This window comes from Grampus griseus, assembly GCF_964374135.1.
Source record: "Grampus griseus genome assembly, chromosome: 4".
Classification (NCBI taxonomy): domain Eukaryota; kingdom Metazoa; phylum Chordata; class Mammalia; order Artiodactyla; family Delphinidae; genus Grampus; species Grampus griseus.
In genome coordinates this window covers 76,338,235-76,363,688 of record NC_138997.1, presented here as the reverse complement: position 1 = coordinate 76,363,688, position 25,454 = coordinate 76,338,235, and the positions used below count along the sequence as shown (strand labels likewise).

The 25,454-nt window shown below is 35.0% G+C and overlaps 1 protein-coding gene across 1 annotated transcript; it reads right to left on the bottom strand.

The window, feature by feature from the left end:
- Positions 1-1,058: 1,058 nt before the first annotated feature.
- YIPF7 (Yip1 domain family member 7) lies at positions 1,059-24,331 on the bottom strand. Its single transcript, XM_082653838.1, has 6 exons — positions 24,226-24,331; positions 22,574-22,690; positions 16,637-16,795; positions 9,814-9,961; positions 5,211-5,392; positions 1,059-2,656 (listed from the first exon to the last, which is right to left on the bottom strand). The coding sequence occupies exons 2-6, from the start codon at positions 22,687-22,689 to the stop codon at positions 2,494-2,496; spliced, it is 768 nt and encodes a 255-aa protein (XP_082509964.1). The 5' UTR covers position 22,690; positions 24,226-24,331; the 3' UTR covers positions 1,059-2,493.
- Between the last annotated feature and the right edge of the window lie 1,123 nt (positions 24,332-25,454).

Here is a 25,454-nt window from a genome sequence, read left to right as displayed (position 1 = left end):
TATTTTTGGATTGTTTCAATTTTTCACAGTTACACCTTTGCCTATTTTTTCAGATTAACATTAAAGTCACTTTGTATTAAAGTATTTAAAGAAAACTACTCCTGGAATTTTAATTGGAATTATATTAAGTCTATACATTTATTTGGGGCACAATATTTTACAAAGTCCAATTTTCTCATCCTGTGATATAGGATATCTGTCTACATATCTAGTCTTCTTTAAAAGTGCCTCTAATATTTTATAATTATTTTTATAGAGATCATCTATATTTATTTTTACATTAATACTTAGGTATTTCATAATTCTGCCATTATGAACTATTAAATGAATTTATTCCTATTTCTTACTCTTATGAAATATTTAGTATTTTGTTTATGGGGCTTTTTATACAGATGTTATAATTTTTCATAGTAAAAACATCAAAACTTTTTGGGTATAACTGTTTTTATGCACAGAAAAATAATGTCAACCTACATCCTGAATTTAGAGCAATATTTGCCTATACTTTTTTTTAATTAAAGAACTTTCTAAAAGATAAAAATTTAAATCCATAATGTAAATGTACCTCTAAGAAATAGGACTATATACCATAGAGAAATCACTATAATAAACAGCATTCTTGCTTCATCTCCCTTAAGCAAAGGGTAAGAAGACCATCTTAGTCCAAATAGAAAGAGCAAGAACTTAAGGAAACTCCATGCTTTGTTAACAGGTTAATTAATGAATTATAAAGTACATAAGTCTAACATTTACCACAGTGCTGCCTTCTTTTCAACATATTCCTCCTTAGCATTCTTCTCATACTTCTGTAATTATCTTGTTTATTTATTGTTTACTTGTTTATTGTCTTTTTTTTTTTCCTACTCCCAAAGTAATTTCTATTAGGGCTGCAGCCATGGTTGTCTTATTTACTACAATTATCAACACCCACTGCACAGGAGGAAAAATTTTTCTTTCTTCCCTTCTAGGTTCTTTGGCTGACCAAATAATTAAATTGACATAAGATAGATTAACAGGAGAAAACAAATTTAATTTCATACATACAGGAGCCCCAAAGATATGAGACCTAAAGACAATTTGAACAATTGAGGCCTATATGCCATCTTGAGCTAAGGAATGGGATAGGGGTCTGGAGCTTCAAAAGGGAGGAGGTAATTCACAGGACAATCACAAGAGCAGTTGTTTGGTAATTAGATATTTTCCTTGCCATATGGATAGGTCTTTCAAATAAAAAGTTATCTCTGATAATAACTCCATCACACATTCCCCCTTGTCACTGTCTCTTTTCTTCTCCACATCCAGCCCCTGCACCTGCATAACCAGTGTTTTCCTCTTGACCTATTATTCATAGCAGCACGTAAATATCTTTCAATGTTTCTTACCTTAAAATAAAAATCCTTTGATTCAATATCACTCTTCATTTATGGCCCATTTCTCTGGCTTTTATAGGGGGAATGTGTGTGTGTGTGTGTGTGTGTGTGTATATATATATATATATGCACATATGCATACACACACGTCTTTATAGATATATACATGTATCTATAAAGATGCATGTAGGTTGATATATCTGGTGATGGGAAGACATACTTTTTTTCTAGATGTTTCTTTCTTTCAATAAAGTAAGAAAGGTCATCAACTAACAGTATGAAAGGAGTATTGGAGATTTGAGCAGTGAAGAAATGATGTGAAACAATCGTCTCAGAAAGTGTGAAAGTGAATTTATCAATAGTAGGGTAATGTAATAGGACTCAAAAGGTTGTACTGAGCAGCCATTTAAGATGTAGTCATATAATAAAATAGAAACAAGTGGCATTTCCTCCAGTCACATTCATCTATTCAGGGAGCAAAATGGCAAGGGTACTGAGGATATACATATTCAAGGGAGAAATTATAGTAATGAACCATGGCATCTAAACCAAGTAAGAAGGAAGTTAGGGCTTGAAAAAGTGGTGAGTGAATGCATTGTGCAAATGGGACCAAACAATAGTTGTGAAAGTAAATGAATGGAAAGGCAGGAGATTCTTTGACTCTCAGGTGAATCAAAGCCTAAATAACACCTCCCCTGAAATTCTCCAAAGGTCCTGGACAGTGTGACTTAAACAACTTGTACACAGCTTGAACTGTCATGAAGATTTCTCAAAAGGCTCACTGTAGATTTCCTCTACCCAGTCAGCATATGATTTTATTTACTTACAATTTCTCAGAAATACATCCATTAAGAAAAGCAGGGTCCATCAGTACAACAACTGTATCCCTTTTTATTTTAAAGTATTTTAAATTGTTTTAATGCACCAACCAATAAGCAAATCATCATTAAAACCAAACAGCCTATTAGAGCCCCATCCTTAAGTGCTGTTTTGTCTCTCTGCTTATTATTCTCTCAACAGCGATAAAACAGAAATCATATGACCAAATGTGAATGCCAATACATTTCCAGGATAATCTGAGCGACAAACAAATAGAATCCTGTAATGCCATCTCAAATAATCTTCAGAAAACTGTTAGGAGGGCAAAAAGCCCATAAAGTAAGGCACAAGGGTAGGCAATGAGAAGCTGCTGTCCTTCCATGGCCAAGGCTGAAGTGAAAATTTTGGAGGCTGAGAGACTACACCAGCCAATGATGACCAGTGCCAACACAGTTCCAAAGGTGCCCCTAGAGCAAAGACAAAGGAGATGGTTATCTTACACCAGGAGAAAAAGAGGTTATTGAATCACAGCTGCCTCTGAAATGTCCTTGGTACAATATTTATAACCACTTTCTCAATTTGTAAAAGGAGGGTGAGGAACCACAGGAACTCAAAGGCCTCAGCTATTTAGAAAATTTTTGAATCAAGTTCACCATTAGAAGCTAAATATTTTATAGGGTGGTAAAAACTCAGATTATTGGAAACAGAAGAATTGACCTGCTGTCACTCTCATGAGTCAACATTCAAATCCCAACTTCCGAAATTCTTTTATATAAGCTATGCTTAGAGAATTCTTTTATAGCTACAGATTTCTTTTCCCCACTTTCTTCCTAAATTTACCCCCAGTATGAGCAGAAAAATGACTGGACTCGCATTCCAGTGGGGTTCCTACTCCCCAGCGCTCCCAGGTCCATGTCCTGGGTTTTTGTCTAGGACAGCAAAGCCTGACACAGCTCAGGGAGGGAACAGATGCAGCAGTAAGGCACAGATGTGTGTGGCCTCCCACCTCATTGCTGAAGATCACTTTGGCAAATAAACGTGTGGATTTTTATAATATCAAAATGGATTTGTTCAAATTGGTATCTTCAAAAAGTAACTGTGGAGACAATTGGTTCTTTAGGAAGAAATGGGAGTGAAGTGACTTAAAAAAACTGCAAAGTGAAATGGTCATTAGGTCAAGTGCTGCTAAGTACCAGCATATTGTTCTAGCCACTGTCAAACTATACTGCCTCACTTGATCCTGGCTGAATCTGAAATTGAGAATTGTGTTTATTATTTGTGAGAATGACAGAAATACCTACTTTTAATAATTGAACCAAAGCAAAACAAGTGAAAAAGTGTACAATATAGCTTATGACGCCTTAGATTATGAACAAACCAAAAATATTTTAAAACACTCTAGTAAATATTACATTTGTAGGTTTAGTTAATATCTATTAGAAATAAAATTTAGAGTGATTCAATTTACAGGTTTTGGTGAACAAAAATGTGAGATTATATATAATTCATTTGAATGTTATAGTAATATGCCCAAAAAGGCAATTTCAGTTTAATGGTCTTAGAGATCAGATAGCTTATTCCCCATTAATATAATTTAAAGGATTTCTAATTCATCCTTTACGTTTCAGAATGAAAATCTAATGAAAAATGTCCAGACCTCTGATGAGTCTCAAAATTCAAGAGTTGTAGTTTTTATTTTCTTTCCCTAATAATCTGGAGTCATTTAAGATACCCCAAAGCTAAACTTTGATGGAAATAATGTCTAAAACCTAGAATTTTTAAATGGTTGATCATTATAGTATTCTTTGGCAAAAGCATCTGACAAAATGGAAGTTGTAAAACTGAACTCTGTAGTAACTTGTCAAACATCTGTACCAAACAACATAGCAAACAGAACAGCTTGCTAAGGAACATGATATACAAAAAGTGGAATTTTTCCATGGACAAGACTCAATAAATACACCTTTAACTCACATTGTACTTATACATTCAAAGTTTCCATTTTCTGTTGTATTCCTCTCTTTTACGTGTTAAGCACTCGCTGGTAAAGTAAGAGTTTGCTCTGTTATTCTCAAGACTATTACTTTCAAAATGAAACCATATTAAAACAAAAAAAGCATTTCCATCTATGTCATTCTCAATAACGTTATGAAGAAAATATCTGAGATTATATCTAAACAAAAATATTAAAGTCTTTCTAAAATGTTTATCTGGCATTGGCAAAATTCTGTATGTAATATCCTATCCAGTATAGTGTTGATAACCTAAAACTTGGATCATCCAAGAAAAAAAAATGTGAATTGTGTCTCCTTTGGATGTGGAAGAATGAGCACTGATGGCAAATGTTTATTTCTAATTGGATTTGGAGCATGGCAGGTGACAAAGGACTATGTAATTACTTACTCTTCCCAACCAAAGTGGTAGTGATATGCACTGCCCTGGGAAAGTGCCCTACAGAAGCATATCTACTGAATCCTCATTAATATTTTTGAATTGCAAATACTATCTGCCCAGGAAGTAAAAAAGAAAAAAAAATATTGACTGAGCATATATGCTATAAAGTTCTCTAGCAGTAATATCCTCATTAGGCTTCCTGGGAATTCTGCACTGCAAGGAGTCCAGCTGAGAAAGAATACTTGCTTCCTGCCTAGAAGGCAGAGTGTTTGGGAGCTGAAGCAATTTGTCAGTGTGCACCAGGCACTTACTCTTCTTAATTCAAACAAGTGAATTTTCTGTTGTTGGTTATATTACCCATGACAATAGTTCATACTGAAGGATGTGACAACTTACAAAGTGCCAATTTTAAAGATAACTTCGTTTAATTTATTTTTTAAATCATCGAAAGGAACAGCACCTGAGCCAAAACCGACCTACTTTCCTGAATCTGTATGTAGCTTTTAATAGCCAGTTTCCCCAATCCCACTACTAACATGATCAGAAAGAGGCTAACTGTTGTACTGGTGTGGCAAACCCTAGCGATGATTGTGCAGGTGGGGTCAATTAGCACACACAGACGCTTACTGCAGTGAAAAGAAGATGGCACAGCTGGACAGGATGACCATGGGTATCAGGCAGTAACCCAGAACACTCGCCACGCAGCCACAGGACACCCCTGAAGAGCTCATCAAGTTTAGTAAAGCGTGAATCCCTAAGCAGCCAATGGCACTCGTGCCATACACGTAACCAAACTGGACTTTTCCTGCCTGAAACAACGGGAAGAAAACGGTTTGAACATAGAACAAACATCAAGAAGAAATCAGATTGTCAACAAAGCAGAGAGTATTTTCGAATCAATCAGCTCAATGCTGTTCATGTCTTTGTAGTATAAGTCTCGAGACTGGGAGTTCTGGAAAAAATACTGCCTGTTATACGGATTCAGGTCATGAAAACAAACACCACCACCCCCCCTCCTTGAACTATACGTGAGATGGCACAAGCGTGCTTATATTTCCAGATTTATATTTTTTATCATAGATTGCCTATTGGGGTACTAGGCATAGGTAAGGATATATTTTTCTCCCCATATCTGTTGAACAATTAAATGGATGAATAAGTTAATGAAAACATTCCAATTTAGTCTTGGAGATTTACAAAACATATTAGTAATATTAGCAAACATCTGTCAGATTTACTATGTTCGGTCCTATTCTAAAGATTTCACATATATTAATTTATTTAATCCACACAACATAATTAGTTGGTACCATTGTTGTACCCATTATACACATGAGGAAACTGAGGTGCAGAGAGGTTAAGGAACTTGCCCAAGGTAAAATAATGGTAAGCAGTGGAGCTCAGTTTTGAATCCAGGCAGTCCAGCTCTAAAATTTAGGTCTTTAACACCTGCAGGAGCTCTAACAAGTCGTAAACAAGGGGACTTATTTAACCTTATTTAAGCCAGTATACCCCAAACTTATCTGACCCCAGAATCCTTTGTTTTCATAATGCCTATTACCAGCTTAACTGAACAGACTTTATGAAAAACTGATTTATATAAACCAACTGATAGCAAATCACAAAAGAGGTATTGTTAAAGGAAGTCAGTAGTGTTCAGGATAGACCACTGACCTGAGGATTCATCAAAATAGCCATCACCCACAGAGCACGAGAGACTTGTTCCTGAGCCAGCACCGTTAAACTCATCCAGGGAAAGTCACAATCTACTACTGATTCAACCCAGGATATTTTAATGTTTGCTACCCGAGGGTGCCAAAGCTCCAGTAAAGAATGCATGTCATTTTTATATATATACATTAAGCTGGTTAGAAATTCTAGATAAAGATTGAGGAGGCTGACTCCAGTTTTCATGGGAATTATTTGAAAACAACAAAGGATCTGGTAAGTTGATTCAGGGAGAGAGCTTTTTAGCTGTCCTTTTTTCTGCTCCATAGCTGTCCTTATGTCTTACAGAATAAAGAGATATTTATTTTGTAATTAATTAATGGAGAATATCATGACCGTTTTAATGTTTAAAATTGTCCGGCTATTTTGAAGTTTTCTTCCTCTGCAGTTGGGGAAGTTGATCACTACAAAGTTCTTTCACAAAATGTCCCTGGGCTATGCTGCAGAATTCTTTGCTGCATTAGTCATAATAAGTCCTCCTGGCTATTTTGTGAAATAATGCCAATAATGCTAATGGGCATGCTAAAAGAAACACATCAGTTATGTACTGCTCTATTGGGTGAGTTTGCTCCACTTGGAAAATAGTGACAATTTCAAATCACTTTCATGTATTAGAGAAACATTCTACTTAATATTTTAATTGGGTGGGATAATTCTGAGGTAGGAATAGTTGTAATGGTGAAACACAACTTCCCTGTACCCAAAGGACACATAGCTGGTCCATGACCCTAACCAGTTTTGTGCATGGGGTAAATAGAGGGTGGATAAAACTAATTTGGTAGTAAAATTGTCCTTTTCCATATCAGTTACTGACCTCTCTCCTTATCTCTTACTCTTGTTAGTTTATCTAATTTGAGGTACAACTCCATCTGGCAGGGCCAGTCCCATTTTTTAAGTTGTTTCAAATTCTAACAAGGACTTGTAATTGAAATGGAAAATAAATGTTCGATTTCTTTTTAAATTCAAAAATTTTTAGGTCAGCCTTGTACCACCCTTATTACTACATCTTTACTTGAAATACTTCTTATTCTTCTGATTATGCTTTTATATTGGCTGTGCATGTTCCTTTTCCAGATCACACTCTTAGCTCTACTAGAAAAATTAAATGGAGCCATAGCTTTAAAACACTTGTGTTCATGGTTTGGGGGGTGAAAATAATTTTAAGAGGAAGAATAAGTAAAGTTAAATTTGTGTTGAGTGTTTGAAGCAGTTCTTTTTAGTTTGCTTCCTTCAACATGAAGAAAGTCCACTGAAAGGTGTTGTGCCTTATATAATTATAAATCATAAAAATGATGAGTATGTGACTATGAATCTTACGCCTCCAGAGATAATGAACAGATTTGAATATTGTTTCTGGATTTAGTTTTGCTTTCTCTAGTACAATGCATATACCAGCCCATAAAATCATCTTTTACATTTTAATTTTAGATATCCAGGGCAGGGTTAACAGCCTCAAATGGACTCTGAGTTAAATTTGGCTTTATTAATATCCAGTGGAGTTTTTCGGTCCTTATTGTTCTACATGTATCAGAATCAGTTCTGAAGTGACCACATCTAATGGTAAAGGTGAAGTGAAAATATTTGCCTAAAAAGTTTGAGAAAATACGCACTTTTACACATTCCCTAAAATTTCACAACTGAAACGAACTTTAAGAACCACTTATATAAACCTCCTTTTTGATCTTCAAAATGAAAAAAATGAAGGCCAAGAAATAGGAAAACAAAAAACAAGGTTCAGGATCACACCTGGAGGCAAAGTTAGGGGCAGATCCAATTTTTCCACTTTCAGTTGAGTTCTTTGCCTGTATTACTTTGCACTTAAAACAAAAGAGAGGATATTTAAATAATTCCAACTAACATTATGTACCCAAAAATGATCTTAATGGGATTAATGCTTTCCTTTAAGAGGTGGTAATAGTAATATTTTCTACAGAAAAACAAACAGCTGTTATATTACAAATTACCTGAAAAAGAAAGATGAGTTAATATATTAAATTGATTGTTTCTGACAATTTGATTAATTGACATGGTCTTACTTAGCAGCTTAATCTAAGATTATCAAATTACTATGACAAAGACAGAAGGGACGTTAGAGACTAAATTAAAACTCTGGTTGATATAGTGCTAGATTATTTGAGTATTTGCATTTGCTGTAGTTCAAAGGAAGAAATAAGATGCTATAACTAAGTACTATTGCATTGGGTAAATATGATGTGATTATTGACCACACTACAATGCAGAAATTAGATTTCTATCAGAATTTCGATTAGTATTATGTAATTAATAATGAAAAGTGAAGACTCATTTAGTTGCAAATACATTTTACAGCTAGTTTTGAGAAGTATAGCTGCATTAGGGAAGTGGATAGCTGTAAGAAAGGAAAGTGAAATGAGTAGTTATTTTAAGGACTTTTCTTAGAATCTTTAATTTCCTATATTACCTCTCTTGCCAAATTTATCTCTTTGTGCCCTATTGAAACTGTACTTGTCAGACTGGCTTGACCATCTTGTTCATCCTCTGTTTTTAATGTATTGTCATTACCTCCTTAATACAAAATCATAGACCTTTCTCATTTCTTCTTTTTCTTCCCTTTTTTGGGTGGAGAAATCATTTTTCTAAACTATAAGCTAGAATACCTTCTAAACTTAACCTAGGTGGAAATATGTTTTTCTTTTTTGATGACTCTGAATATCATTACTCCCAGATTTAAAGAACGAAAGAGGCCCATACACAAGACAAATGGAGATGTCAGGGGAAAAATTGCCTCCATAAAAAAGAGAAAACTAAAATGATAGGGGAAATATACAGGTTGAATAAACAAATCACTGCTTATCGTTGCAAGTCAATTTATTCATAATAGCCTAACCAGAAACAAGGAGACTCATCTCATACCTAACAGAATATTTGAAATAGTCTAGAGATAGATACACCCCAGCAATGAAAATGATGAGTAAATAGAGGGGATTTGTCCAGTGTCACAACAGAAATCTCACAGAAAACAAGAAATAAATGTCAGCCCTCTGTTTCCCAAATCCATGTGTTCCTCCAACTTTTTCAGATCGACAGTCTTTTCTAAACAACAAAAAAGACTTAAATTACAAGCAAATCATTTATATGATTTCCTGCTTTGTTGAAAATCTGTCTTGGTGATTTGATTTTTGAAATTCTATTTAAATTTACATTTTTTATCTGTTGTAATACATGATGGCAGTTTCTCTGTGTCATTATGGTTCTATTAAATATGTCTCTCTCACCAAAAAAAAATGTAGTTATGAATCAAACAATTTTCACTTCATAAAGTGCTATACTTTCTTCCGTATTTACAAAGACCTCTTCAAAAATGACATTTGAAAGGACGTGCCTTAAAATCTGGTACTTGGCTGTGGTGTATGCAGAAGTATAAATATAATGCTGTAAACATGAAACTTAGATAAACCAATGTTAGCTTAAAAAAAGGAAAAAAAAAAAAAAAGAATATGTAATGCTTGCTGCCGTCCATTACCAGAAGTAGGGAAGCTCCTAGGACCCCACAAAACAGGATGGGCCCAGTGAGGTCTGTTTCATTCATAAGGCTGCCATCTGCTGGCTTCAGTGGGTTTAACACTGTCAATGTTTTTTGCCGTATGTGATCAAAATTAATTCCAAGTTCTATAAAGAAGAAGGGGGAGGAGATAATATAAATATAGAAAAATAAACATGAGTAATATTCTTTAATTAAAGTTAACAAATATTATTAATTTACTTAGCACTTTAATCTGATTGTTATACCTTCATAGTTTAAAGTTCTACGTAATATATAGCAACCTTGAAACAAAAAAAAAGACTTTTTATTCCCACACAATGAGCTGAAAGATATATTTTAGAGAAATAATTCCATCAAGGAAAAATTTCCCTGCCTTCTGCAGCAAATAGAAGCTTAAAATGCAGCCAAAAATGAGGAAATGGACATTATACAGTAAAAACAAAATATAATGGTAGCTAACAAACGAAAAGTCCCATCTTAATGCCCATTGAGATATTTCTTTTTCCTGCATTTTCTATTGCTTACACTTCTGAAACTTGTCCTACCAAACATGCATAATTTTCAATTAGCAGTATTATCTAATCTAAAGACACTTAGCCTAGGTCTGGGATTTTACTTATACTCCGCCTGATGAGAAGAGCAATACCATGCTAACTGCCTGAAACTCCACAGAAGAGAAAAGGCAATGGCTCATTCAGCAAGTAAAAGCAATCATGGCGTGCATACATATTTTAATAAGGTCAGTGCTGTGTGTTGTTGAGTCTGTGTATTCAGAGATTAAATTCTTGAGACAATTAACCTTTCCCTTTTATGAGTGGTGATGCTAGAATAAAATATCCAAAAGCAGTGGGCTCAGTGTCCATGAGTCTACACTCAATTAGTAATTTCTAATTATTTCTCCAATGCCTTGTTTTTCAAAGAATTCTGACTGTCCCTTTACAGACCCCGCTGCTAGATTCTGCTCCTCTTATATCTTTTTCATTAAAAAAAAAAAACAAAAAAACCAGCCATTTGACATCCACTGAATATAGAAATAAATGCCAACATCACACCAGTTACTTTCCTCACCACTCCTATAAAGCTAAACTTTAAGATGCATCTGGAGTAGAAAAAAAAGGACATTCATAAAGGAGAATATAACGTCACCACTTAGGAACCAGTAATCAAGCTGGTTACTCTCCTTCTCTCATTTTAAATTTGAATATGGGTGAGGTGGAGGTTAGGAAAAACTGGAGCTAAACTACTAGAAAGTACATACATTTGAGCTAAAAAGAGTGGAATTCTTTTTAACTGAATATTTTTACTGAATTTTGCTGTAAGCCTTACAAGATTTACATGTGTTGGTCTTACTGACATGCATTGAGGCTGGTACTGTTATTTTATTCCTACTTTGTGCATCAGATGGCTGAGGTTTGGAGTGATGAACTTTTCCAAAGTCACAGAGCCAGTAATAGAAAACTAAATAAATAAAATAGTCCAATTAAAAAATGGACAGAAGAACTGAACAGAAATTTTTCCAAAGAAGACATACAAATGGCCAACAGGTACATGAAAATGTGCTCAACACCATTAATCATCAGGGAAATGCAAATCAGAACCACAATATCATCTCACACCTGTTAGAATGGCTAACATCAAAAAGACAAGAAATTAAGTGTTGGCAAGGATGTGGAGAAAAGGGAACATTTGTGCACTCTTCGTGGGAATGTTTATTGGTGCAGCCAGTATGGAGAACAGTATGGGGGTTCCTCAAAATGTTTTTTAAAAATAGAACTACTGGACTTTCCTGGTGGCGCAGTGGTTGAGAGTCTGCCTGCCGATGCAGGGGACACGGTTTCGTGCCCCGATCCGGGAAGATCCCACATGCTGAGGAGCGGCTGGGTCCGTGAGCCATGGCCTCTGAGCCTGCGCGTCCGGAGCCTGTGCTCCGCAGCGGGAGAGGCCACAACAGTGAGAGGCCCGCGTACCGCAAAAAAAAAAAAAAAAAAAGTAAATAAAAAATAAAACTACTGTATGATCCAGCCATGCCACTTCTGGGAATATATCTGAAGGAAACAAAAACAGGATATCAAAGAGATATCTGCACCCCCGTGCTGAAAGCAGCAACTGCCAAGACATGGAAACCACCAAAGTGTACACTGCTGGATGAATGTGTAAAAAAGTTGTGGTATACATATATATATATATATATATACACATATACATTGGAATACTATTCAGTCATAAAAAAGCAAGGAAATCCTGTCATTTGTGACAACATGAATGGCCCTTGAGAGCATTTTTCTAAGTGAAATAAGCCAGACAGAGAAAGTCAAATACTGCATGGTATCACTTGTATGTGGAGTCTAAAAAAATTTTAAGTCAAACTCATAGAGTTGGAGCAGAAAAGTGGTTGCCAGGGGCTAGGGAGAGGGTACAAAACAAGAGGGTACAAAAGAAAAAAAGAACCCATGCTTTTAATCATATAGCTGTTATTGAGTCAACATGCGTCTAATCTCATAAGGTTTGTAGTTTTTTGAAGTGAGCCCAGTTCTTCCATGTGAAGGATTGTCTCCCTAAATCATTGGTACCTGCCATTCAACTTCCCTTCCCAGAATTTAGTAACGCTCTTTGGTCAGAGACAGGGTATAATTCAACTTCTTTTATAGTTGTGTATACCACCTAAACACCTTGCAAAGCTGACATTCTACACACAGAATACTAGATGAACTTTCAATGATCGCCATGACATACAGGGACCTTGCTCTAACAGGGGCCTAGACATTTTTAGAAGGTCAGCCAGACATTGCCCGACCTAGGATAGAAAGTGTATCTTTCACTCTTTTCACATCCAGGTTGACAATTGATAGCCAACCCAAGCTTGAAAAGAAAGAATTTGAATTTAATTTGAATTAAATAAATAGTGAGCAAATCATTTACATTTCAACTTCCCTTTTTAGTTTCACAGTGTATTTATATATTTCTTAATGAACATACACTTTGGAGTATATGAGTAGTTCACCAACTTAAAATAGGTTAGAATGTCCAATGCGATTTTTAAAATAGCAGAAGATTTTAAAAATTGAGAAATACTATAGTTTAAATGAATTTCACCTGAGGCTTATGTTGTCTTCAAACTTTATTTTCAATTTATATATTTACGTTAACAATATGTTTTCAGTATTCACCACAATAAAGTGGCCTTTAATTCAAAATGCCTTTCTCCTCTAAAAGCATAATCATTATTCCTGAAGAAACCCAGATGAAAATGCTTTATGAGACATTATTACTGATATCAGCCATTTATTTGATGGCATAATTAACTTTTGCATGTTTCAACATGGAGTCATGAAACAATGAATGAACATAGGACCTACTAAATATTTTCATAAGAAAAAATATTTTGTGTGTTTTTTACCAAAATACATCTCCATAATATTTTGTTTTCAAATTTATTATAAGGTATGCAAATGAGATACCTATTTATCAATTGTAGATACCCTAATATAACAACTTATTTTACAAGATAAAAAAAGATGAAACTGCTGTGAAATTTGAATGCAAAATTTATTGTTTTGCTGTCATCTAGTGGTAGTAAAGTATACAATATATATGTTATAAAAATGAATTAATATCTTTGTTTACTATGCAAATTGTGGCACTGGCCTTTCAAATGTAAACATCAGGCTATGCTACAAATGTAAATATCACAGTAATTTTTCTAGTCTGACAGATTTGAATTGACTATTATTCTTCAAGTTGCATTTGTTAACATTGATTATACATGATCAAATAGCAAAGGTTATTATTCTTACATAAAACGAAACAAGTCTTTTAGACAACTAAGTGTTTAAGGAATAAATGAGTGCACTTTCAAATAACATGTTTTTGTGCAAGGGATGTTAATTATTATAACTTCATAATTTTATAGGTTGTTTTGGTGTACGCTCAATAAAAACTAGGAAATGTCTTTTATCATCTTATCCTAGAAATCCTGCCTATGGTCTTTTTATATCTTTTAGACAGATGAGGGTTGAGGCTTTCACAAAGTCACCCAGCCTGAAGAACATATTGGATCAGAGTCTAGAAATTTCATAGACTCAAAATGCAAAATTATATCAGATACGCTCTCTTCTAATATACAATATATTTGGTGGAGATAATCACAAAGAGAAAACAAAACAATCTAGGAATTTCTCTGAGATGTAGTAGGAGGGGAAATTTAGTATATTTCCTATTTGAAATTTAAGAAGACATCATGGGAGAATGTATTTGAGTTTAGAATATTAGAATGGAGGCATCTGAGACAAGTAGAAAAAATTATTTTCAGTAAATGTTACAGGAAAAATTGATTAATCATTAAAGAAAAAAAACAAAGTTAAATTCTACTTCATGTACTAACCTAAAACAATTTTCAATGAATCAAAAATTTAAGTGAAAAACAAAAAGATAATTTAAAAATTTAAGAATCTACAAGAGGATATAAGCAGTATCTAGAGCTGGAGAAATATATTCTAAACAAAAGAGCAATTGGAAAGAAAAGTTACCAAGAAAAATATTGTGGAGTTAAAAACATAAACATGATTAATAAAATGACTATATGCCCTAATATCCCACAAACAAATTAGATGGCAAACACAACCTAGGGAAAAAAAGCTTGAAATACATATTCCAGACAATAATTAATATCTTTACCATATAAATATCTCTATAAATAAAAAAGGAAAGGAAAAATCTTAAGATTCCGATAGGAAATCTGGCAAAGAACTTGAAAAACAGAAAGAAGTAAAAACATGTAAAACAATAAACATACAAAAAAAACATATAAAACAGTCAATAAACATATGAAAAAAAGGTCTAACTTTTCTAGTAACCAAGAAATAAAAAGTATTCTTTTTTGCCTTTTTGCCTATCAACTTAACAAAGACATTTCATATTCTACTATGGAGGTCTGTTGGCTCATTATTTTTCTAGATGAGCCTGACAGTATAAATGACTTTTGACCCAGTAATCCCAATGTTATAGTTCCATCCTAAGGACAGATTCTGTACAGGTCAAAGTTTTTACTATGATATTCACCAAAGCATTATTGATTATAAAGAATGACCTCTATGGTAGATTTAAAATATAGTACTTGTATATAGTAAAATATTATGAAGCCATTACATGTCATATTTTCAAATAACATTTAATGACTTTAAAGAATGCCTGTATAGAAATGCTTATGATATAAAGTAACTTTAAAAAATATAAAACTTTATGCCCATAGTATGATCCAACTTTTATTTTTAAGTATTTACCAATATATTCATAGTCAAAGAAATATAGTATTTCATTTTTTAGTGTATATATGTATATATTCATAGAAAAACAGAATAAAGGATGGAAGAAATTACATCAAATTATTAATGATATGTCTCAGAGACAAAATTTTTGGTGATTTTTAAATATTTTTATTCATATGTTTCTATATTTTCCAAATTTCTATTTTGAATATAGATTAATTTTATAATTAGTCAATTGATAGTTTTTTTTATGTAGAGATGTTGGTGGAGTCAAGGAAAATTCTTGATGAGAATGGCTTATAACTTTCAGGTGTTAGATATCAGATGCAGAGGCAAATTAGAATGAATTGGTTAAGCGTAATTGATCCAAAAACTTAACTGGCTTCTAAAGAGCCAACAAATCGATTATATAAATCTCTGTGCTTTTCTGAATGGTTTAAATCTTTCCTCTTTTCTTAATTTGAAGGCAAAGAGAGAAGAATGTTTTACTATCAGGGGGCTGGCTGTGTTCATAAGAAGCAAACAATGATCTTTTGATGTGAAATATTGGGAATTTTAGCCTATCCCTTTTCACTGGACTACATACAAAAGAGTTAGAGCAGTTAGCCTGTGAATATTTCTCCTTGGCTTCCAAATTTTTTTTTTTTTTTCGGTACGCGGGCCTCTCACTGCTGTGGCCTCTCCCGTTGCGGAGCACAGGCTCCGGACGCGCAGACTCAGCGGCCATGGCTCACGGGCCCAGCCGCTCCGCGGCATGTGGGATCTTCCCAGACGGGGGCACAAACCCGTGTCCCCTGCATCGGCAGGCGAACTCTCAACCACGGCACCACCAGGGAAGCCCGTTGGCTTCCAAATATAAATCTCCTTGAACTTTAGTTTTCTAGCATCATGTTGATATTCCTTAAGAACAAAAGTGGCAGATATAAATTGGCTGGATTAAAAAAAAAATCAATGGATGGAAGATGCCTGAAATCTTTGGGGGCCACTTTTAACTGCAAGCGTCCCTAGGTTTCCTTGCCACCAACAGTGCTATTTACTGGAATCATATTCCTTCCCACTTAGTCATATCTATCTGAGATGTGCGGGCTCACATGAGCCAGGAAGGGAAAAAAAACCTGTCTTTTCTCCATGACAACAAAAAAAGAGTACTGAGAAACTACCCACTTTGCTCCCAGGCAAACATAGCAGAAAATAGTAAGATATGCTTGTGGTTACTCTGATATAATCACTCTGCCAAAAGATGTCTTCACTGTTGTCTAGATATGGTCAGGGAGTCCACATTCAAGAAACAGTGAAGAAACATTTAAAAACTGCAAGACTAGCACAGCAATAGCTCGTATCTACTTCCAATTGTCCCCACACATACAGGAGACAAACTCCCAAAGGTTTAAGTGTGTTGGTCTGGCAGACTCTTGTTTATATGTGGAATAATCACATAAAACACTGTGTGCGGCATGCTGACAGCGCACATTAAGAGCTGATTATTGCTATTGTTCTTTGAGCTGTACACACATTAATAGCACTTCCTTAACTTATCTTCTAGTAAAGGAGGCTCTTCATCAAAACTGTCAATGTAAGAAGATGGTGAATAATAATCCTGGTTGGATGCTGGCTGAAAGAATTGTCCCGCATAACTGGATGACACGAGCGTCTCTGGTGGGACGAAGGCAGCCTGAGGCTGCTCACTGGCTTGTTGTCTAGAAAAAGGAAAATACTGATATTTACACATCTAAGAAAGGGCTATTATGACAAATCAAGGAAGGAAACTACAATATTCCTTTTATGATTTCTCCTAGTTTTTATGACTATTTACCCATGAAAGAATTAACTTGCCTGACGTTTAAATTTAATCAAAAAAAGTGACTAGTTGTGAAAAAACTCTCTAGAAGAATGATCCATATTGACTAACATGTATTGATAATTTACAATGTGCTGGACACTCTCCTTCACATTTTCTCACGTAATTAAAATTCTGCAAGGTAAAAACCGTAGTTTTAATCCCATCTTACAGAAAAAGAAATACAGGTTCATGGAGACTGAATGACTTGCCTGGTAACACACAATAACATTCAGGTGCTGGACTGTGAACTGAAACTGTCTGAGCAGTGCCCTGATCCCTACACAATGCTGCTTTTTCACTGGTTTTCAGGGACGGTCACCAAACAGGACATTCCCTATAAATCTGTGGAGGCAGCAAGTAAAAAATCATAGTCATACTAAGTGAAGTCAGACAGACAGAGAAAGACAAATATCATATGCTATTGCTTATTTGTAGAATCTAAAAAAAAAAAGATACAAATGAACTTATTTACAAAACAGAAATAGACCCACAGACATAGAAAACAAACTTATGGTTACTAAAGGGGAAAGAGAGGGAGGGATAAATTAGGAGTTTGGAATTAACATATACACACTACTATGTTTAAAATAGATAATCAACAAGAACCTACTGTATAGCACAGGGAACTATACTCAATATCTTGTAGTAACCTATAATGGAAGAGAATGTAAAAGAAGAATATATATATATATATATATATAATTGAATCACTTTGCTGTAACCTGAAACTAACACAACATTGTAAATCAACTATATTTCAATAAAAAGTTTTAAAAATCAAAATTTTAATAGTAGTCAATTCATAGGAAAAAAAAACACCTAAACTGACCGTTGTCCATCAAGGAGTAGACTTTTTAGCTCTGGCTATTCCCAGACAGTTATTGACAATCAAATTATCTTTGAGAACCTGACTTAAAAGTCTTCCATAGCTGACTTCACTGTCCATCTTTTGAAATGTGCAGATTAGTTTTGTTGAAACACCATATTACAATATTTCCTCGATTGTGCTTTTATTTGGTTTTTATTTCACCATTTGTGTGAGAAAGTTGGAAAACAATCTTAGTAAATAACTTCTTGCAGGAAGAGAAAGGAAGGAAGAAAAAAGGGCTCATCCATGAGGTTATTTGGTCATTTCAAATTGTTTTTACCGAAAGGAAAGGAAAGGGAAGGGAAGGGAAGGGAAGGGAAGGGAAGGGAAGGGAAGGGGAGGGGAGGGGAGGGAAAGGAACATAAAAAGTGGTCCTTGATTTCCTTGATTACAGAGCATCTTAATTAGCTCTTTGAGAAGGTAAATACTGAAACTTTGATGATTTCTGACTCAACACATTATTCCAAATTTCAACTGAATTAGACCAGAATAAACACTGGACTCTGGCTGCTAGGATTTAAATATTACCTTTGTTAACAGGCATCTCCTATTCCTGTAAAAATCATTTCAAACAACTGTGAAGTGAGTGCAAAAGCCTCCTTTAGAACGACTGGCAACATTCTTGGTCATTTTTCCCTTCTTTTGCTTTCCAACTCTATGTATTATATTTCTGCCTGTAATGCTAGTCCCATCGTAGGATGTATCCTGAACCAAGTAGAGTGCTTAGCAAACAGGACTCCTGGAGTCTGACTGCCTGGGTTCAAATCCCAATTTTATAATCTTAGGCAAATCATTTCACATTCTGTGCCTCAGTTTCCTCATCTGTAATATGAAGACAATAATAGAACTCATAAGGTTATGATGAATTAAATTAGCTGAAATAAATAAAGCACTTAGGTTAGCGTGGGGCACACAAAAAGTGATCAATAAGCATTAGCTAAGTATCTGCATGCTGTTCTCTTCCCGAGACTGACACTGAAGCATTCTAGACACCTTCCTCACACCCTGAAACAGCATCTTCTCTATTTGCAAATTGTTGTCTACCAGTCTGCCACTTCCTCAGAGAAAACAACATTAATAGGAAGTCAAGAGTTTGTATTCCTTCTGTGCTGATCATCTCTAGCTTTTTCCCATTTTGGTTTCCCTGGAACACCCAGACTGACTTCGACAACATCCCACCCACCCTTTGTTTTCCTACCAGGAGAATCTCCACTACACCCATGCCTGGCTTGGCTTTCCGTCTCTAAGCCATGAAGCAATGGCCACACCTGGTCCATATACAACCCCTCTGAATGCTCACTAATTCTTCAACATTCCCCTTCTCACCACCTATACATGGGGTTATACAGTTCCAACCAGCCTGAAGAGGCTTGTCTTTACTTAGATGATATTGTGTTAAGATACGGCATGGCCTCCAGCTTGGGAAAAATATTTAACTGTTTCTGAGACAACAGGACTTAACATTCACCTTCCAATGTAAATACAGAAGATCACTGTTAGAAGACTCAGTTATACTTTCGGTGGTTTCAGAATTATGTCTGTTGCACAGAGTCAGTTTTCTGTCGCATCACATAATCAATAGGTACGTATTTTATTAGAGGCTTTGTTTTTCCAAAACTGTATGGACTTCCATCATGAGGGTCAATTGATGTTCCTTTCCTTTTTCAGTCTGATCCCTGGGGGAATGGGCTTGTATGACATTCCCAGATCCTGGCTCAGCCAGCGGGTACACATAATGATGTGCCATTAACTATGCTTGAAACACTAAAGGAATCGCAGGTCTAGAGACTCAGAAAAGCTGATAATTCAGTATCTATCTGTTCAAGTCCTGCTGAAACATTCAAAGGGAGTTTTCCAGTTGTTGTCACCTTTCTGCAGAAACAGCTATTTCTTACTCTAAATAATTGGAATAGATTTCCCATTTCAAAAGCTGGAAACTGCAGTGGGAAAATATAGCCTAGAAAACTGGCTGCAGTCATTGGAAATAATGCCTATCTGAATGACTGGATAGTTAAGTTGTTTTTTTAATGAGAAAACTCCATCTTGTTCATCCTAAACTAAGAAAACTTGGTTAAAAATATAAATATCTTCATTCATAAGAAGCACATTCAACCAGCTTTCAGATCACTACGCCATTCATTGAGCATAACAAGTGTTTTAAAATGAGCTCTCATACTGAGGAGGAGGGAATGGGGCAGGGGACAGGGAGAGAGAGACTGATTATAACTAGCTACTGGATTCCTATGTCTTTTGCCAGTATGATGAACATCTTATTCTGATTTGGGGTACATTTTAATTGAACTATTCACTGTATGAATAAAAGATCAAGTTTCTGGAGTTATTTGATGCACACTTGTAAATCACTGACCTGACTCCATGTTTTATGTACCTCATAAAAGTACCACAGCTAATATGCCCTTTTCTAATTCCTGAGACTTGCAGTGTGGGTTGGAATTTACCACATCCAAATCAGGACTTGGATTTAAATGCTAAGCATCTGAAGTAGGCCAGGCCATCAACCTAATGCAATATAATCATAACTTGCCCTCACTTGGTTATATTAATTTCCATCTCCTTGTCATCTTGATTTCTGGTCAACATTGATATGTGCAGTCAAATGGAGAAAGAAAATTGGGTGGGCTGGGGTGGGGGGAGAAGGCTGTGGTTTCAGTCCCTGCTTAAGGAGACAGCTTTGTCTCTCTTTTACTGGACTTTTCAGTTTCGTTTAGTCTGAAAATGTGGATTGCGGATGCTGCCCAGGTGCTTATTCCATCTGGAGAAGAGAAGGGAGAAAAGAAACAGCAGACCACTGGATCCCTTCAATAAAACAGGAGCACAGAGCTGAAAAATCCTATTAGATAGCTTTCATGTGGCTTATATATTTTGAGTTACCATCCTGTAATACCTTCATGCTCAAACTACTCCCTGGGCCATCATACACTTTTCTGTTTTTTCTCGACCTTCCAAACTGTAAATCATAAATGAAATAAAATTAACTTCTTTTTCTGTTGTTGGATTCAGCAATGATTGAGCCAATTCTAGACAGCTTTATCCTTTTCCCCCATTTTTCTTATAAATATTTTAAACACATTTAAGTTGCCTGGTGATAATATTCAGATAGATAGGTAGATAGAGGTATGGATTGCTTTTCATGTTAAGATGTTCTTATGGCAATTTGACTAATGCTAGACAACATAGACTAGGGGCATGAATGAGATAAAATTCCAGATATTTAATTTCTACAGTTTTAAAAACATTGGTTACCAATTCCTTTCCCTATCGCTTTAGAGCAGTGGTTCAGCACGAGTAGTAAGGATGTAGCTTGTGAAAACGGCACCTATCTGCTTGTGTCTGCAGGAGTCATCAGCCCATAAAAACAACATCCAAATTGTCTTGGGTGTAGTTGAAACGGAAGAGTTCCCACTGCCTGTTGTATTTATTCTGTTTTTTCCTCCTTATTCTGGAGTTTTCAAGGTACTTACCTGTGTTCGAAAAATAAACTTCAAGAATTAATAAATTTGAAGTATTTCTTATGTGGTTATTTGCCCTAAACTTGCTGGAATGGCACAGTAACCACACATCCCAGTTTGCCTGAGATGATCCAGTTTATTCTTATTGTACCAACATTGTTATTAATAGCACACATTTTACTCTCAAAAATGTCTTGATTTTACAATAAATTATATGCCCCTTAGTCTAATCCAACAACCTTGGACTAGTAGCCTAACCCCATTTTTTACGAGCTGTGTGACCTTGGAAAAATTCCTTAATTTCTCTGTCCCTTCTCACAGTTCACTAATGTAAAAGAACATCTAAAGAAGCAACTGTGTAACCAAATGCATGTTTAAGTGACTCGGCAATGGTGTCCATTGCTTCTGCAAACTATAGTTATATGAAAAAATAACATATATATTATAATGGCTTTACTTTAACACACACTTTCCTGCACATTATCACAATTGTTCTTCAGACAATTCTCACGAAGCAGGTATTATTAACATCCTTATTTCTCAGTTTAACACACTCAGTTGGGGAAGTTGTCTTTCCCAATGTGACAAAAAACAAATACCAGAGCCAGATTGAACCAAATTCTTCTCATTCTAACTGCCCTATTTGGGGCACTAGTAGAGGGTAAATACTAAATTCTTAATCATTTTTAAATTTATTTTCAACTCAAGTTGAATTGTCAACTCAAATAACTAACACATTCTGAACTACATTTATCTCGATTTCAGTTAGGAATTGCCACACTGTATTATAATAGCATATTTAATTGTCCCCCTCTCCAATATAAATTTTTTAATTTTGTGAGGGAAAAGATTATAGATTTCTTCTTTATCTTTGGGTTTATAGTGCCTTTCTTAATTTCCGACACACATGCAGGCACTCAGTAAATGTTTATTAAGTTGAATAAAATAGGTTTCTTGAGCAGTATCCTGGGAAATATCAGGTAAAAGGAAAATGTTTTCTGTTTGTCCAGGGCCTGTATTCATGCTCCCGGTTAAGTGATGTTTTGAAAAGAGGAGACAAGTCTTTCACCTGAGGCGACAAGTCTTTCACCTTGATCGCCTGAGGCAATCGAGGCCATTCATGGGAAACTGAATTCATTTCTCTGCCCTTTCCTAATATTTCTTCTTGGGCATTTTACTGAGATACAGCGGGGAGAGGTTTTGCTTCCCTCAAGGGAAACTCCCTACCTGAAACTCCCTGTCAAAATATTATGACTTCTTAAAATGAGAACATATTTTCTCAGTGTCAAGTACTTACTTTCTAGATCCATAAAGATTTCCATAGGCATTAGAATCATTATAACTCTGCTCCTGATTTTCAATGTTATAATTAGATTGGTAAAAGTCGGAGTCAAATTGTCCCAAGTTTGACATCCTGAAAAATAAGAGTGAAAAATGCAGAAGTTTAGGAGTCAATAAAGGTTCCCTTGAGGTATTTACGAGGATTAATAGATGCTGTGATTATGGCAGGATTCCTATTAGAGAACAAGGTAGTCTTTGAATGGGGGAAGGGTGTGGAAATGTATGCTAGAAAGTCATTTACAAAACCTATATCTTCAATTCACTTTTCTGAAGTTTTCACTCACTAGGACTGTGACTTTGACTAAATTGACTTTAACTGATCTGAAAAAAAAAACATTCTTCACCTAATACCTTATTCTCAGCAGTTTAAGAGAAAAAGTTTAAAAGTTGGTATACATCTAGAAAGTTTTCCCTTAAACAATGTTAGTTCCCCACTATAAGAATATATATATAGAGAGATATACATATATATACATATATATGTGTGTGTATCTATCTATCTATCTATCTATCTATCTATCTATCTATCTATATATATATATCTTGTTGCAAGGCCAGAAAGCAAACAGCTAATAATAATAATGTTTGATTTTCTCATAGAGCTTTAAAGTGTGCTAACAGCCTCTCTTCTCCCCAAAACATAGACAAAACTCTAAAAACTAATCTCCTAGTTCTACTTTATAATTCCTAAAAGGTGTTTGAAACATTTTCCTTTTCTCTTGCCCTGCCTGCTGCACTTAGGCTTATGCTAAGTCAGAGGGAGAAAGGCTAAATTCTGCTACAGGAACACGGTCTATCTTTCCATACACCATCTACATAGTTTTTATTCACTTCTGGGAATGAAGAGGAGTGCATGATCTTGATATAGACCTAACGGTTTAGAATAGCAGAGGGAAAAAGAAAGACTTGACAGGAGGAAAAGGTGGGGAAAGAAAACAATAGCAAAGTGGGTAATAGTGTCTCTTTGGATGAAAATTAGAGAATGGAGTAAAGAATCTTTTCAACCTGACAGATATGGTTTTCAACTCAACATTTTAACCTTTATTTTTTCTTTGAAAAGCTTTCTATTTCAAAAGAATGAATTTAAAAATCACTAACAGTAATCCATATAATTATAATAAATCTATGGAATACTACTTACAATAAATTTCAAATGAAACTGCATAAACAGCCTTAGCTCTAAGGGCCTCATTAATCAGAAATATGCAGGTAACAGTTGTCAAATATATCAAATTTTTTTCAGCTCAGTAAAAATACAGAAAGCTTTTCTAAAATTAGATTCATACATCTGATATAAGAAGTCAAGATTTTTCATTAGTAATGTGTATAAAAGTAACTATGATTATATAAACTAAAATCAGGACTAGGAGAGTGTTAAATCTTTTAACAACTTATAATTTAAAGAATTTAAAGTTTAAGAGCAGAACTTTCTCAGTCCATGAAAATATGTTATTATAAAGCATAGAGAGTAATTTTACTGGAAAATACAGTAAGTTTTCAGAACATGCAAAGCTTTATGTAATATGACTATAGGTATTAAAGTCCTTACATAACCCAGCTTTATATTTTGTTTAAATGCCAATTTTTTTAGAAGGATCAGACACATACCTTTATATTATTTTAGTCGAAAGATCCTCCAACAAATGTAGCTTTATCTGAGAAATTTTTAACAACAGCTCATGAAAAGATGACCTGCTGGCTATATATATAAGCTTCTAAATTTGTACTCTGACACTCTGAACAGATGCTACAGCCAAAAAAAAAAAAAAACAAACAAACAAACAAAAACCTGCCAAAAGCCAAACACAGTATCTCGTAATACTTGTTAAAGTGTATAAACACAGTGAATGGTGTAGAGAAAATTTGATATGGTGGATTCAGTTTCCTTCTGTGACTAATATACCCTTAAACAATGATTTAAAGTTATTTATTTGAGACAAACAATAAAGAGGCCTTAACACTCCTTCTGCTTTTTAGCCTATGAGAGTAATTCACCCTAGACAAGATTTCCTAATAATATGCAGTAAAAATCAATATATGGTACATGATCTTAGCATGATGATCTTAGCAACAATCTGAAAATGAATGTTATCAATTTTATCCAAATATGAACCATTCAGTTTATATAAACAATGTTTAGGAAGACTACCCATCATCTACCTCTGATATTTTTCCTTACTTCTTACTTCTCCATCACAGCCCCAAATGGATATACTAATGTGATCTAGGAGCACTCCTCATTTATAGGGCATGTTCTCTCTCATTTTTGACCCAATCTTGACCACTGAAAGGCACATATGATATTGTGATTTATAAGAAAAATATATATATGGTCATCCAGTTAACCAAAATACATTTCTCATATATATATTTGGTCTTTGCTCATGGTTCCTCACTCATAGCTCCCAAAACCCTTGGAATTTTCTAAGTGTTGAGAGTGACAAAGGTGTTTTGGTATGTTAATGAGGTAATTTTGGGACGTCACCTACGGATGGGGGCTGGCTGCCAATGGAGCCAATAATGTGATTAGAGGGTTGGAACTGTCATTCCTATCCTAACCTCTGAGGAGGGAAGAGGTTCTAGATGTTGAATCAGTTGCCAATGGCCAATGATTTAATCAATCATGACTATATAATGAAGCTTTCATAAAACCCCAAAAGGATGGTGTTTGGAGAGCTTCTGGATTGGTAAACATGTGGAGGTGCTGGGAGAGTGACACCCTTGTGGAGAGGGCATGGAAACTCTGCACCCTTTCACCATACCTTGCCCTATGAATCTCTTCCATCTGGCTGTTCCTGAGTTATATCCTTTCAAAGTAAACTAATAGTCTAGTAAGT